This window comes from Pinus tabuliformis, chromosome 3_1 (genome assembly GCF_031772625.1).
Source record: "Pinus tabuliformis cultivar Carrire ecotype Pingquan chromosome 3_1, CPIR1, whole genome shotgun sequence".
Taxonomy (NCBI): Eukaryota; Viridiplantae; Streptophyta; class Pinopsida; order Pinales; family Pinaceae; genus Pinus; species Pinus tabuliformis.
Genome location: NC_142301.1, coordinates 747,155,503 through 747,171,518, shown reverse-complemented (window position 1 = coordinate 747,171,518; position 16,016 = coordinate 747,155,503). Strand labels below are relative to the sequence as shown.

General features: G+C 40.0%; 1 protein-coding gene across 2 annotated transcripts in view; it reads right to left on the bottom strand.

Annotated features, from left to right (window-relative positions):
• Nucleotides 1-16,016, bottom strand: part of PIR121 (transcription activator) — a 481,847-nt gene that overhangs the window by 179,111 nt on the left and 286,720 nt on the right. For both annotated transcript variants that reach the window (XM_089411826.1, XM_089411827.1), the window contains one exon: nt 14,195-14,338. In XM_089411826.1, the coding sequence (XP_089267952.1) occupies nt 14,195-14,338 (144 nt within the window). The remainder of the gene's footprint in view (nt 1-14,194; nt 14,339-16,016) is intronic.

Genomic DNA, 16,016 nt, shown 5'->3' with positions numbered 1-16,016 from the left:
TAGTCGAATAGCACAGACACGTCGATCAAGCGTTATCCCTTTTGCGGAAAAAGGGGGTGTACTGCTATGGGTAGTTGACACGTAGTGGTCAATAGTGCTTAAACAGGCACCTAGAGCATGGTACGGTCGAATTGATACTACTTGCAAAAGATGGGGTTCGTCAAGAGTAACGCAAACCCTAATCTCTACTATCTTGTTGTAGAAAATGAGCCTCTAATCCTAGGGTTATATGTGGATGATCTTTTCCTAACAGAATCATCCAGGCTCATCAAAGACTGCAAGAAGAACCTAGCCACAGAATTTGACATGAAGGATTTGGGATAGATGCCTTATTTCCTGGAGTTGGAAGTTTGGCAGCAGAAGGGTGAGATCTTCCTTAGACAAGGGAGATATGCTACAGAGATCGTGAAGAGATTCAGGATGCAGGATTGTATACCTATGGCTACTCCAATGATCACCAACTAGAATAAGATCGATGCATCAGAAGATAAAGACGTTGATCCCCCCGTGTATAGGCAACTTATAAGGTCCCTGATGTATCTGGTCAATACCAGGCCAGACATTTGTTATGTTGTCAACACCCTCAGTCAATTCATGTTGGAACCCAAGAGGGCGCACTAGGTAGCAGACAAACATGTTCTCAGGTATATACAAGGAACAGTCGAGCATGGACTATTGTACACCCAAGGCAATGACATCAGGTTGAGTGGGTTCACTGACGCAAATTGGGCTGGAAGTTCAGTAGATCGGAAAAGTACAACTGGGTACTATTTCAACATTGGATCAGGAATGACCTCCTGATGTAGTAGGAAAGAGAAATCTATGGCTCTGAGCTCAGCTAAAGTTGAATATATGGAAGCTAGCATAGCGTCGTGCGAAGCCATATGACTTAGGAAACTGCTTGTGAATCTATTCAGGAGAAGGATGGAAGAAACCAGGATCTTGTGTGATAATTAGAGTTGCACCAAGCTCTTTGAGAATCCAATATTTCATGATCGGTCGAAGCACATTGATATTAGGTGTCACTTTGTCAGAGACTGTGTCCAACGAGGAGCAATACAGTTGAGGTACACTCCTACAGGAGAACAAGTGGCAGACATCCTCACCAAGGCTCTAGGAAGAACAAAGTTTGTTTATTTCGGAGAGAAGATGGGGATGGTGAAGAATCCATTTCAATAGCAGAAATGGATAAGTATTGGGAGTTGCAGTGCACCAGTTAGCAGTGGCAAGGCTATGGGCAGCATGATGCAGCATGTTGAGTGGGAGTTGCAATGCAGATGTTGTAGTGGCAGCGGCAGTGTCATGGGCAGCAGTACAGGAAGCAGCAGTGCAAGCGATGTGAGGCAACAGACCAAGCATCAGCAAAAGTATCGATGTGGAAGATCAGCGTCATGTTTCTATGGTGAGCCACACTGAGCCACACAAAGTGACGCAGAGGTGACGCAGGAGTGGGAAAAGGGTCTCCAAATTGTCAGAAAGGTGCAAAGGGAAAGTCTCAGGTGTTTTCCTTCAGTTTCTCTGTTAAATCATTCCTTGTAAAAGCAATTATTGTTGAAGATTAATAAAACCCTCATCTGTTGCACCGGTTTTCCCGCATTGGGTTTTTCCGGGGACAATTGTCCAAAAACAACTGTGTTGATGTGATTGGTTCTTGTGCATGTATTTTTCTCTGGGTAATTATGTGATAACTGCATTAAAATTTATTTTAATATTTGTTGAAGGGATTTCATAAATAACTTATTGTGAAGAATAATTAGGTGAAATAAATCAGTTGCTACAGTAGAATTTCAGTTTAGAAATTTTCACACACTTGACCTTATATAGGTCCTTTTTCTTCTTTTCCCCTTGCATACCCTGTCCCTAACTGGGACCCTTTGATGCAAGGGCCACATTATCTTCCTCCTTCTCACCTTTTGATCTCTTATTGTTACTTCAATTGATGGATGTTGATTTGGGGTAGCATCGGATGTGGTCTAGCCACGAAAATTGGTGCATAGATTATAGCACATGAGATCTCCAAGTCCCATAAATGGTTTAGGAAGAACCTAACCAGTTTGGGAGATACTAAAATAATCAATATTTTTAATGGAGTTCCTAAGTCTAAACTTAGGAAAAATAAAATATTAATGTGAATTAATATAAAATTGAGTTAGAATGGTCCAAAAGTCATGGATCAAGACAAATCTGATCTTAGCCGTTGATTAGAGATTTAATCTCGGTCGTTGATGAACCAACAAGAAAAGTATAAGAGGAGGCTTGAGGGTCAGTTGGAGAAGACATTGAGAGAGATCAAGAACTCGATTTTCTAGGGCAAGGTTTGCTGAGGAAATTGAGTGAAGTGATTTGAGTTGCCACTGAGGGGCAGTGAATACATAACAGAGAGGCAGAGCTAGTACCGGGAGCATCAATGCAGAAACCGGGAGCATCAATGCAGAAACCAGGAGAGAGTTGACGTAGAGCCAGCTAGAGGCCACGCAGAGGCAATCAGAAGCCACGCAGAGGCAGCCAAGAGCGCTAGCGTGTGAGATGCAGAGGCTCCAGACGAGACGCAGAGCCCCGAGTGGCTAACGCTGGGCTAGATAGGCTGACTTCGGGCTAGAGATGCTGACGCAAACCCTAGAGCAGCGCTAGGAGATTTCGTGGGGCAGATTGGCACTGGAGAGCTGGATAGGGTGACGCAGAGCTGGAACTTGTGATGAATTGTTATCACTTGGAAAGAAGCCTTATAACTAGTGAAATGAAGGAGGTAAAGCGTTAATTTTTTGGGTCTATTTTAGAGATAACCTTCACTCACACATGCAAAGAGAGATATTTTTTTCTGTTGCAGAGAAGATCGAAGTGTTGCAAATCCATAAGAAGGCCAAATCAGAGAAGACAAGGGTGTATCTCTAGCCAAATTACTAAGGAAAGGAACTCCCTCTAAAGCGAAGGGAATCAAGTCATAAAGGAAAGGTCTTGTGAATGAATTAGGGTTTTTGAATTAGGGTCAAAAATTGCAAACCTAATTCAAGAAGGCCAAAATTCTTAAGCAAAAAGCCGAAGTTGAAGAGGAGTCGAGTGGAAGGGAGGAGCAGAAGGTTGTCTAAGGATCTCATCGACAGAACTTGTGTCTTCGTCTTGGAGTGGCAAATAGGTCAAGGGTCTTGGTCTTGGTATTCAACAATTGGAATCTCTATAAGAAGAAAAATTTGATCAGGTTTTCCTCTCAAGAGTGAAAGGTTTTGACCCTGGCTGATAGCCTATATTTTGTATCTCTTGTCTCTTTATGGTTTATGCATTGGTATTTGTTTGATCAAGAAGAACACTAATAACCTAAAAAAGGAAGATTATAATCTAAAGAAGTAAAAAAAAAACATTCACAAGCAGTTACTAATAGAAGAGAAATCACTTAATTTCTCTACCCTAGATTTCTCAACAAATTTTGACTATAATGAATTAAATTTTTAGCTTAGGATTTTAATTTATTTTTGCCAGAAAATTTAATTAATTAACACTTGAGGGGATTTAATGTTTTTTCCACCCTCTAATATTTTAACCATGGTGTCTAAGTATGAGGGACTTTGCATTAAAATATTTTTTATATAAGATTTTAATTTTTTTACAATTCAACCCTCAAAGGGGGAGTACCCATTCGACTTAGACCCTCAAATTATTTACCCAATTCTACGACACAATATGATCTAGTAGACCAAGTGATTTGTAATAAAATAATTTGGCCAATTAGCTTAGATTATTACCAAATCACTTTTACATAAGACTCAACTAGAACACTAGGACTCACCTAAAACTTTGACGAAATATTTGACCCTAGCTTTGGGGGAGGTTGAGGAGAAAAACTCTACCGACCATCCGTGTTTAGAAACACAAATGAATCAGTTAGACAAAAAACTTCCTAAGATAAAACTCTCGTCAAAATAATAGCCACGGTCTTACTAGCAATATTTACATTACATGACTTGCATTATGGATTTAAAATGACACATAAATTGTTGATAGATGATCCGATCCTGTTGAAAGATTGGTACTTCTGCTTCCTCGGAACTTTGACAAAATGTGTACAACATCACCCAAGGCATCATTTTCTCCTTTTGCAAAAGGAGGAACATGTGGATGGTTTGACTTTGAGCTAGTTTTCTTAGTTTTTTCATCTTGTATGTCTTAAAATTAACACATCACCTTCACAAGCTAATTTTCTGAATTTTCTTTTCATTACTTATTTATATGCTTTGCCATTTCAAGTTTAGCTTTCAAGCACAATTCTAAATCTTGCTTTTGGAAGCAATTTATTTTATGCAAGGCATCTCATTTCAAGTAGCAAAGTAGATTTAGTTACTCTAACAATTTGTTTCATGTTGGCCTCACAATAGGCTCATTATTTACATGCTCATTTATTTTATTTGTTCATCTTTGCATGCATATGAATTTTAAGCTTCATTGTTTTAGTTGGTTATTATTTTATCATTTGTCAAAACAATTATTTTGAGTAACTTACAATCTTATATGTTCATGAAGCTTATGTATCTTGCATTATCTTGAGAAACTATCCAAGTTATCTTTCTTTGGGCATATTTCCATTTACTTGAAGCAAAGCATTTAGTAATCTTACTTAATTCATGTGCAAGTTAATTTCCTTTTCCAATTGAGTTTACATTTTGCAATTTACTTTGAGCACTATTTCCATTATATTGAAAGCATTGCAAATCTCTATTTGGAAAACTTACTTGCATATCATATTAGGCATTTTAGTATAGTTGCATCTTAACTTAATTTACCTCCAAGCATAAGCTTGGTTGAAAGACATTTTTAGGGACCCCTTTCTTCCATCAACTTGAAGGACATAGACCCTCTTATGTGGTTAACACGGTGACCTTGTAGTCTTCAGAGCCACAGTATCTGCAACGCCAAAGGCATCGAGTGTGTTGGGTAATCCAAGGAAGGTATCGTTAATATAGTCGTTGCTGTCTCTCTTGGCCCCCTTCCACAACTCACATAAGAGACTTGTTTCAAACAGTTGAAAGAAAGGTCACATCTAGGCAAGGCATTTAGATTAAAAGTAATCAAGATAATTGCATCAAACTTTAGTTTAGGTGCATTACATTTTACTATTTTACCTGCAAATTATCTATGTACTTGTCATTGATGAATATGTTTTGAATTGAATACATTATTTAGGCAAGTATCATCTCATTTATTTTTTGCAAGTAGAGTTCTAACTTGTTTCCTTTGCAAGTCATTTCCATATTGCTTCCTTTCATGCTTTGAATTTGTTAATGATCATATATTTTGAAAGCATTTCCTGAAAACATATTTTATATCTTGCATTGATATCATATCTTGCTAACATCTTTTGTTTGATAGACAGGATTGCTTGTGTATCAATTTGAAACACTTCATTCTATTTTGAGCAAGTATTATTTATTATTAAAACAATATTTGAAGGCACTGGTTTCATATATGTTTATCATTATCTCATGTGTTGATGGTTATTAAAGCTTATTTCATTTCATATTTCTCATTGTATTTGCTCACAATCTCAAGTAATCCTAATTTAACATCTCTTAGAAACCTTCTAACTTAGTTTTCCATTTAGGGACCACCCCCCTTAGTTGACCTAAGAGAGAGCTTAAACGGAGAGAGTTGGGAATAGGTGACAGTCCCATCTCTTTAATTTTCCACCAACCACACCTTGTCGAGTTAAGGGCTTTTCTCGCTAACTTAGGTGTGCGTCACAGGGGGGAACAGGAACAACAGTGGATGCATTAGCTACCAACTCAGCCTTTGTTTTTCCATCCCTCTTGTGTGCCTTTTACTTTTACTTGATTTTTCTATGTATTACTGCTCGTAGCTCATGTTGATGAAAAGTGTACCTAGGTTCGGTATTTGTAAATGTATTTTTCATCTTTGTATTTGTCAAGAAAAATAAATATTATTTTGTAAATTATTTGAATGAGTTTCTTGCTCATTCCATAGGTCTAGGAAAGTCAAAGAGTCAAAGTGATGTGTAAAAAGCTCTTCTTGAGTATGTATGTAAAATGTATACTAGTCAAGAACGGCCCTCCAAGAAAAGCATCCTCTAAGACAAGCACGAAGAAGTCTGCCTACAAAACAATGAAGAAAACAATTTGTTGAAATTTCTAAGTCTAACTCGTTAGAAATTCTTCCTGCATTGTCTGGTTTATTTCGCCTACTTGTTTATTCCTTAACAAGTTATTTAACTATATAAACACTGAAAATAAACACAAATGCAGTGTCAACCATCTAAAGATCATCAACTGAAAGAATAGACAAACACACAAGGGACACCATTACTTTTGGACAATCGTCCCTGGAAAAACCCAACTTGGGAAAACTGGTGCAACAGTTTTGAGGGTTTTATTATTAAGCAGCTCTCTTGAGTACAACTAGAGTGCCAAACTGGCTCACCCAACAGAGATATCTATTGGCAGTAATACCTCTCTTCGGAAGCAGATATTCAACAAGTCTATTCCACGAAAATCTGTCATGCGCTTCTCTGAGGCTCTGTGTCAGCCCTCCTGGCCCTTGCGTCACTAGCCCCCTGCGTCAGCCTTCTGTTGCTCTGCACTGGCTCTCTGGCCTTTTGCGTCACCCACGCAGGCCCTGCTAGCCTCTGTGCAGTCACTCTGGCCCTCTGCGTGCCTCCTATTAGCTCTGCGTAGCCTCCTCTACCTTCGCGTTGGTCTTTCGGCACTATCTCTACCTCTCTGCTATGCACTCATTGTCCCTCGCTGCAACTTAAATCACTTGTTCAAATTTTCTCAACAAACCCCGCTCCAAAAAATCGAACTGATTGATCAATCTTGGTGTATCTCCAACTAACCCTCAAGCCTCCTCTTATATTTTTTCTGTTGAGTCTTCAACGATCGAGATTAAGTCTTCAATCAATGGCTAAGATTAGATTTGGCTTGATCCATGTCATTTAGAACATTCTCACTCAGTTTTATATTAATACCCACTAATATTTTAATTTTCCTAAGTTTAGACTTAGAAACTCCATTAAAAATATTAATTATTTTAATATCTTTCTAACCGGGTGGAATTTCCCCAAACTATTTCTGGGTCTTGGAAATTTCATGTGCTTTAGCCTCTCTACCAATATTCATGGCTAGAGCACATCCGATGCTAACCCAAATCAACATTCGCTCTTAGCAAGGAATGTGCTCTAGTAATGCTCCACAACTGAACATCACCTTGATCATTCGGCACCCATACATGTGCAGATGTTTTGGCCTACTGCCCAACATCCTCTGCACTATTGCCTCCTGTACTACTGCCCATGGCTCTACCACTACTACTGCTACATCTGTACTGCAACTCCCTCTGCATCCGTGCTACTGTTGGTCCTTCCTCCCAACACTGCATTTGCACTGCAGTTCTCTCTCATCATGCTGCATCGTGCTATCTATAGCACTACCACTGCTAATCGTCGCACTGCAACTCAGTTACTAAGAAGGAAGTAACTAATCTACCCAACCACTGACATCCTTGTCAAGCTAGAAACCCTCTTGATGTTCAAGCTCCCTCTGCTACTATCTTGTTCTTCCTTTGTTGCCTCTGCGCTGCTGCAACAACTTTGTGCCTCTCGCACTGCTGCAAACACCTCTATGCTTTTCTGCACTGCTGCAACCACCTTTTGTTGAAGTTTCTAATTTTACTTAGTTAAAAACCCTCCATGCACTTTATCTGATTTATTCCTACCTACTTGTTATTTTCCTTAACAAGTTATTTACAATGTAAACACTGAAAATAAACACTAGTACATGCTCAACATATTACAGATCAGCAACTAAAAGAAACAGAAACAAACACGCCATATGACACCATTATTTTTGGACTAATGTCCCAGGAAAAACCCAATGTGGGAAAACCAGTGCAGAAATCTAAGGGTTTTCTTATTAAGCAATATTAGAGTACAGTCTGGGTGTAGAAACGGGCCTACCCAACAAAGAATTTTCTTGGCAGTAATACCTCTCAATTTCTAACAAATCTTCTGGCTGAAATCCTGAATAATCCTTCCGACAGCTACTTAGCACAAATCTGCCCCAAGAACCCCAGCGTCAGCGTCTCTTTGGATTGCATCAACCCCTGTCTGCCTCACGCTGGCTCTATGTCACCCCGGATGGGTCTGCATCAGCCCTGGGAGGCCTGCGTCAGCCCTCTGGCCCTTTGCATCAACAACGCTTGCCTCTTTGAGGCTCTGCGCAGCTCCCGGCTACCTCTACGTGATCCCTTGCTGGCTCTGCGTCACTCTCCTCGGCTACTGCGTTGCTCTCGTGGCACTATTTCTGCCTCTGTCTCTTTGTACTCAAATGCCCCTCAGTTGCATCTCCCGATCACTAATTATATCTCTCTTAGCAAACCCCGCTCTAGAAAATAGAATGACTAATCACTCTGGTGTGTTCTCCAAGTGACCCTCAAGCCTCCTCTTATACTTTTCCTGTTGACATCTCAACAGCCGAGATTAAGTCCCTAATCAACGGCTAAGATTATATCTGGCTTGATCCATGTCTTTTGGACCATGCTAACACAAATTCATATTAATACACATTAATATTTTATTTTCCCTAAATTTAGACTTAGAAACTCCATTAAAAATATTAATTATTTTACTCTTGATCTGTTTAGAATCTGCCCAAACCCTTTCTGGGTATTGGAGATCTCATGTGCCCCAACCTCTCCACCAAATTTTGTGGCTAGAGCACATCCGATGCTACCCCAAATCAACACCTTTGTTCCTGGGGCACTGCTGCAACCCTCACTGCACTGCTACAGATCCTTGCACTGTAGCACTGTTATGTCACTCCATCCGCATCTTGCTTCTACCGACATTCGTCATCCTGCTACTGTCACTCGAAGCCCCCATAGCCGGATATGATCCAAGAGTTTGGCTACCTCAAGGATCCTGCCCCTCATCTTCTATAGTCCGCCTGACTACAGCTCGATGTCTCCCCACCTCGTTTCTAGAGGTGCATGAGCACTCATGTCACAGTCGTCATCCGTCTTGATTTCTTTCTCCGCCATAGCGAGAGCTACCTTGGAGTCAGAAGACTCTCCCTTATTCTTCTTCCTAGAACACTGGATTGCATAATGACCCAGCTTCCAACAATGGAAGCACTTTATCTTGGAGATGTCCTTCTTCTTTCTCTTCCCCTGCTGTCTCGCAGATGCGAGAGTTGCATCCTCTTCCTCCTCTTTCTTGATTCAACCTCCTTTGTTGCTACTTCCCACCTTGGTCAGTCGTTTGATCTCTTCTTGGCGAAGAGTTGCCCACATCTCTTCCCATCTTGGAAGAGTCGCTCTACCCAAATGATTTGGACAAATGTCTCCGGCTCCTCGGAGACTGCGTTCAGGGCGATCCTCACCATGAACTCCTGATCTGACATGGCCCCTATGGAAGTCAGTTGGTCCTGAATCTCCTACAACCTACTGAGGTATAGATCTATCTGCCCCCCCCTTCTGCATCTGATACGACCGAAGTTGATTCTCCGGTAGCATCTTCCTCTGCGGGGAAGTGCCTTGATACAATGTCGTCAAGGTATCCCACATTTTCCTTGCCGTGTTCTTATCAGCAATATCCTAAACTACATGATCCTTGACCCCATCAAGGATTATGCACTTTGCCTTGGCCATTGCATCCTCATACCTTTCGTTATCAGTTGGGTCGACTGTGATAGCCACGGTTCTCAAGGCGAAGTCGTTGATGCGATGTCTATCCAGAACAGATAGGATCCTGGCCTTCCAGATGACAAAGTTGGAGGCTTCGTCTAACCTGTCTTGATCCCTCAGTCCGTTCATTGTCATCTCCACTCTTCTCCTCGACTCCCTTTGAGTCTCGAATTCCTTCCTGGAAGTTCTCTCTTAGACTCCCTCTGAGTTTCAATTTCGCTCCCGGAAATCCTTTTGCCAATTGTCGAACTGCTCCTCTCCGATCCTCTTTGCACCTGCAACACAGATTTGGATTTCTTGGCTAGAAATCCCTTAAGGCAATGGCTCCCTCTACCTTGGTTCTGTCCCGTTAGGTATTGTTTTTCTTCGATAGCAACAGCACCCCACCAGTTTCCCAATCCACAATCTATCCACAACTCCCTAGGCCCCAGCAGCCAAAGAAACCGAGCCTCTTAGCTCTGCGCAATCCCAGCAAGGTTGAATTGAGTTTTTGGCCAACTGCATCAAGCCTACCTGACTGAGTAGGATGACCTAGCTCTTCGTAAGCCTCTTCTGCCTTCCTCTGCCTCGAAATGATGATGCAGGTCCTCTGCGTCACTCCTCTGCTGCTTTTTGGTTAGGAACAACTTCTGTCTCTTGGGACAGTTGTTTCTGCTGCAAATTTTTTGATTTCAGTCGGTGCCTTCAATTCTCCTGTGATCTGCAATGCTCTGATACCATGTTGAAATTTCTAAGTCTAACTCGTTAGAAATTCTTCCTGCATTATCTGGTTTATTTCACCTACTTATTTATTCCTTAACAAGTTATTTAACCATATAAATACTGAAAATAAACGCAAATGCAGTCTCAACCATCTATAGATCATCAACTGAAAGAATAGACAAAGACACAAGGGACACCGTTATTTTTGGACAATCGTCCCCGGAAAAACCCAACTAGGGAAAACTGTTGCAGCAATTCTGAGGGATTTATTATTAAGCAGCTTTCTTGAGTACAACTAGGGTGCCAAAATGGCTCACCCAACAAAGATATCTATCTGGCAATAATACCTCTCTTCGAAAGCAAATATTCAGCAAGTCTACTCCACGAAAATTTGTCCTGCACTTCTCTGAGGCTCTTCGTTAGCCCTCCTGGAAGTTGGCCTCTGCGTCACTTTGAAGGCCCCTACGTCAGCCTTCTACTGCTATGTGTTGGATCTCTAGCCTTCTGCATCATCCACGTAGGCCTTGCTAGCCTCTACGCAGTCACTCTGGCCCTTTGCGTGGCTCCTGCTGGCTCTGTGTAGCCTTCTTTGCCTCTGTGTTGTTCCTTCGGCACTATCTTTGCCTCTCTACTATGCACTCACTACCCCTCGCTGCAACTCAGATCACTTGTTCTAATTTTCTCAGCGAACCCCACTGCACAAAATCGAAATGACTGATCAATCTTGGTGTGTCTCCAACTGACCCTGAAGCCTCCACTTATACTTTTTCTGTTGAGTCTTCAACGGCCAAGATTAAGTCTCTAATCAACGGCTAAGATTAGATTTGGCTTGATCCAAGTCATTTAGAACATTCTCACCCAATTTTATATTAATACCCATTAATATTTTAATTTTCCTAAGTTTAGACTTAGGAACTCCATTAAAAATATTAATTATTTTAATATCTCTATAATCGGGTGGAATTTCCCCAAGCCATTTTTGGGTCTTGGAGATCTCATGTGCTTTAACCTCTCCACCAATTTTCATGGCTAGAGCACATTTGATGTTACCCCAAATCAACACAATTAATTCAGCCTCAAAATGTATATTGAAGAACAGTCATGTTGGCTCAGTTAAAGTGACATGTCTAGTCATGAATACAAGTCAGCTTACCTACACACAAACCACTATATATACCCCGTTGGGGTCACCACAGGAAAGACATATTCGGATACCTCTGAAACTTCGGATGGTGCAGGAATCTCGGTCAACCACAGGAGGACAAACACTTCGGATAAGTAACTCGGATTCTCTTGGATGGGTACAAGGATCTAATCCACATTACAGGAGGACATTGTCTCGTGGAAAACTTCAGTGAGCAGATTACAGTCTCAGCCTAACTATGATGATAATCTCGGTGCAAGAGTACAGTCATTGTTTCAGTATAAATAAGATAATGAAGATCACAGTGCTAATCATTGTCTCGACCAAGGAGAATTTTAAGGATGGAAAATTTTCTTGAAGTTTAAAAACATTGGCGAATCTCACTAATCCCTAGTATGCAAACTATAAAATATTTATTGATATATTTGTAAAATTATTCAAATTTATGATAATTTTATATATAGTCTCTATATAATGTTGGTGATTTTTAAGGTAAACTAATTTTATATTCCCAAATTGGGCGAATCATCTTTTATAAAATTGGAAATTGGCGAATCTTTTTTGCGGAAAAATCATGGAAAATTAGCCCATTGGGCGAACATTAGCCCCCAAAATTTTCCATGGTCTCGACATATCAAATGGAGAGGATACACTCACTGTCTCAGCACAATTGTGATCTCACAAGTAATACACTCTCAACATACTAAACGCAGTCAAGACCTCAACATAATGACAGTCATCATCTCGATCATAATCCTAATGAAGACAAGGTCATAATGAAGATTTCAGTGCATGGAATCAAGGTCGTGATGAAGATCTCAATGAAGGAATAGTCATGGTGCAGCAAGTGGTGCAGTAGTGATGGCCTCAATGGTGAAGCAACAATGTTGATGATGATCTCAGTAGTAAGGAGAGGATTGGTGTCTTGGTCTTGGAGTGGCCTAGTAGGTCAAGGGTCATGGTCTTGGTATTCATCAATTGGAATCTCTATAAGAAGAATTATGTGCGGGTTTTCCTCTCCAAGAGGGAGAGGTTTTGGCCCTGGCAGAATGCCAACATCTTGTGTTCTTGTTTCTTTGTTTTTGGTAGCTATTTGATGAAATAAGAAACACACACTCTAACAATGTCAAAGAGAAGATTGTGCTAATAAGAAAATTAAAAATGCCTCTCAAATAGTTATCATGCCTAGAAGAATCTTATTAATGCTAACTGCCCTAGATTCTTCAACAGCTCAAAGGTTTAGAGCTTGTTTTGAATGAAGTATAGTAGATGTATTACCCCTTAATTGCTCATCAAGGTTGGGACATGCAAGGGTTCTTTTTCATGATATAATGGAGCAATATGTGCTCAGGAAGAGGGTGATGGCCATAATGAGTGAGGTAGAGCTTATGCAAAGCTTTTTCCCATGTGCTAATGTGCATGTCCCGGCCATCTTTTTCATTTTGATATTCTTTAATTTTATCTTGTGGCCATAATATACTTTCTCCTTTTCTTTTAGCTACATCAACCTTGGGCCTACCCAAGTATGTGGATGTATGGGTGCCAAATCCCAAAGTATCAATGGTCAGATGCACCTGAAGAATGGAGGTGGAATATGGGTTCATCGTGTATGATGGAAAGTGGTAAGTATGGAATGGGGATAGATGGAACAACACTATCTATATCAAGACTTCTTGAGTAATGCACCTCCTATACCCATTGGGCCATTAGGGGAGGTCCCACTAGACTAGAATCGAAAATTAACCCCACATTTAGGGTGAGGGAACAAGATCTTGGTCAAAACCCGTCATTCCTCTAGGTCTCCCCATAATCCATATCAAATGCCCAAATACAAACAAGCATAAGCACCTGATTGCAAAATGAATAAAGTACCTTTTGATTGGAAGCCCACCTTCATCCATGTGCTCTTGCCGGATGGGTGAGAAGCATACGACTGATGCAGATGGCAGAAATAAAATGGCACATTGTCAACTAGTGGTGGCTGTCAGGGACCCCATGGCTGGCAGCTGAATGTAAAGAATGGGAGAAAAAATTTCTCCTGTAGGGTCACCCACTTTGGTGGGTAACAATGTCCATTTAGCTCATTTCTTCCATTGTTTTATCATCTACAGTTGCAAATGGTAGCTGAATGTTTACATACTGCTCATTCAATTAATGCTTTTATCTGCTGATACATGCATACATATATGGGACATGAAGAAACCAGAGTTTAATAGACATGAAGAGCAAAAGGAACCAATTATCTATTTTTGTTACAGCATGTCAGAAAAAAAGAAAAAGAAAAAAAAACAAATTATATTACTGTCCATGAGTGACCAAAGTATAACAAAGGGACTATGAAGCACATCGGGTATTAAGAGGGACGTAATAGAGAGCCTTGAGCATCTCTGAAAACAATAAAGCTCAAAATCAATTAAACATAACAAGGGTGTAGACCCAAAAGGGTTAACCCTAAACAATCTACTATAGACAGAAAATATATAAGAAGCACCATCTCCAAGGAGAAGAAAACAAAATCAAGAGCGTAAAGACTTTAGGCAGTGTTCAAGCACTTACAAGCATTTACTCCTTTTAACTTTATATCTATAGCCCTTTCTGCCATGTTTACCTTTCTTTACTATAGGACCCAAACCAATTTATTCTTTCACAGGACATAGAAATTACCTTGTGTGTAAGCAAGTCAAGAAGAGCCCGAACAAGCCAAGGGATTGATCTCGAACCAAGCAACTTGACTAAAGCAAACATATGAGGTAACCCAAAGAACTTGCTGTACAATTGGGCAAAAGCTTGATAGGCCGTGTTCAAATCCTGTAGAAAAAGGTAAAATACCAAAACATGTTTTCAAAAGACAAGAAACCAAAAAAAAAATATCAATAGGTTTACAGATTATAATATGATCAAAGTTACTTTACAGCAGTCAAAGCTCCCTTTTATTTCATCCATAAAATCACTAAAAATCTGAACAAAAAATTCTTAAGTCATTGCCAAAAAACTCGATCATGGAGAAATAGTGAATTGCAGGATGTAAAGAAAATGAATCTGTATATTTTATTGAAGTTAAAGGCAGGCCAGACTGTTATTTGCAAAAAAAATCACCAACAGTTGAGATGGGGCCTATATAAGAAGAGTTTCAACAAGTTTCTTATGATTCCTTGAACAGGAAACACAAGCAATAATGATAGGTGTTATTCAAAAGCAGTCCTACAATTTGTTAAGATGCTAATCCAAATGGTGATTTCCACTCTGGCTATGTCAAAACTAAATTCACAGCTTCTAGAGGATAACCAATTTTCCATCTCAAAGATATGTTGGTTTCAGAGTCATGATGATGGATTCTCCTGTTCTACTCTAACAAACAATTTAGAGAAAGCCCAAATACGTCATTATAGGAGATAATTAGAAGCCCATGATGATTTAATTAGCCCAAAACGGACATCAAAATGGTCCACTAGACTGTGGCATACACTTTAACTTGCGTGTGGGAAATGGTCTGGAAGGGGTTGTGAGAGGCTTTGGGCTGTATTCTACAATCCATTCAATATGCAGCTGCTGGGTTCCTCAACTATCTGTCATATATCAACAAGAGGCCTTGGTTCAGGCAAAAGTGCTAAACATAGATGGAAACTTCACATACAAACATATTAAATAGAAAAAAATGATATGCAAACACCAAATGTGGCAGTTTGGAACATAGAAAGTGAAGAAATTAAGACACTGAATAAATAGCATTAACATCCACACCAACATCCATTGCATATCACGAAAAAAATGAGTAAAATCCAAAATATCTATAAACACTGAAGACAAGATCATTTGCGCTGTGGAGCCGACTCCTAAAGAAGATGGCATACCAACTTAAACAGGTCATTGTAAAAGCTGCAAGATAGAAGGCTAGGAAAGTTGACCCATTTTGACAAAACCAATGTCTACAACCACATGAAGCTCAAATAAACAAAGAAAATCAAAATTCAGATGTCACGTCTCTGATTTCATCACAAATGTCATTCACCCGAAAGTATTTGGCAAAGCACAGTCGGTCTAGAAAAGGCAGTAAAGCTCAAACCAACAAGAAAAGCAATCAGTCACATCTTTGATTTCGCCATAACTATCACCCACCCTAAATCCCAAGAGAAACAGAGACTCTGGTCTTATGAGTCGTGACAATTAGAGGTTTCATCAATCCAAATAAAAACCATATCACAGCACAGACACATTGTGCAAAACAAAAGGTGATACAAGAGGGAAACACCTAAAATAGACAATACTAACAGTTCCAGTCTAGATAGTCCCAAGATAGGAAATGCTCCTTCACAGAAGTCCAAGGCTTAGTTCAAGCAAGCAGTTTATTTTATATATTTCATCTCTTTGTACCAAGATCTTTGCAACTTCTAAATCTGCTTTATAACTGGCTTGTAGTTAAAATTCAAACCGCAGACACACTATCTTGTTATAAGCCCAGTTTTATGTTGGGACCCTACTATTTTTA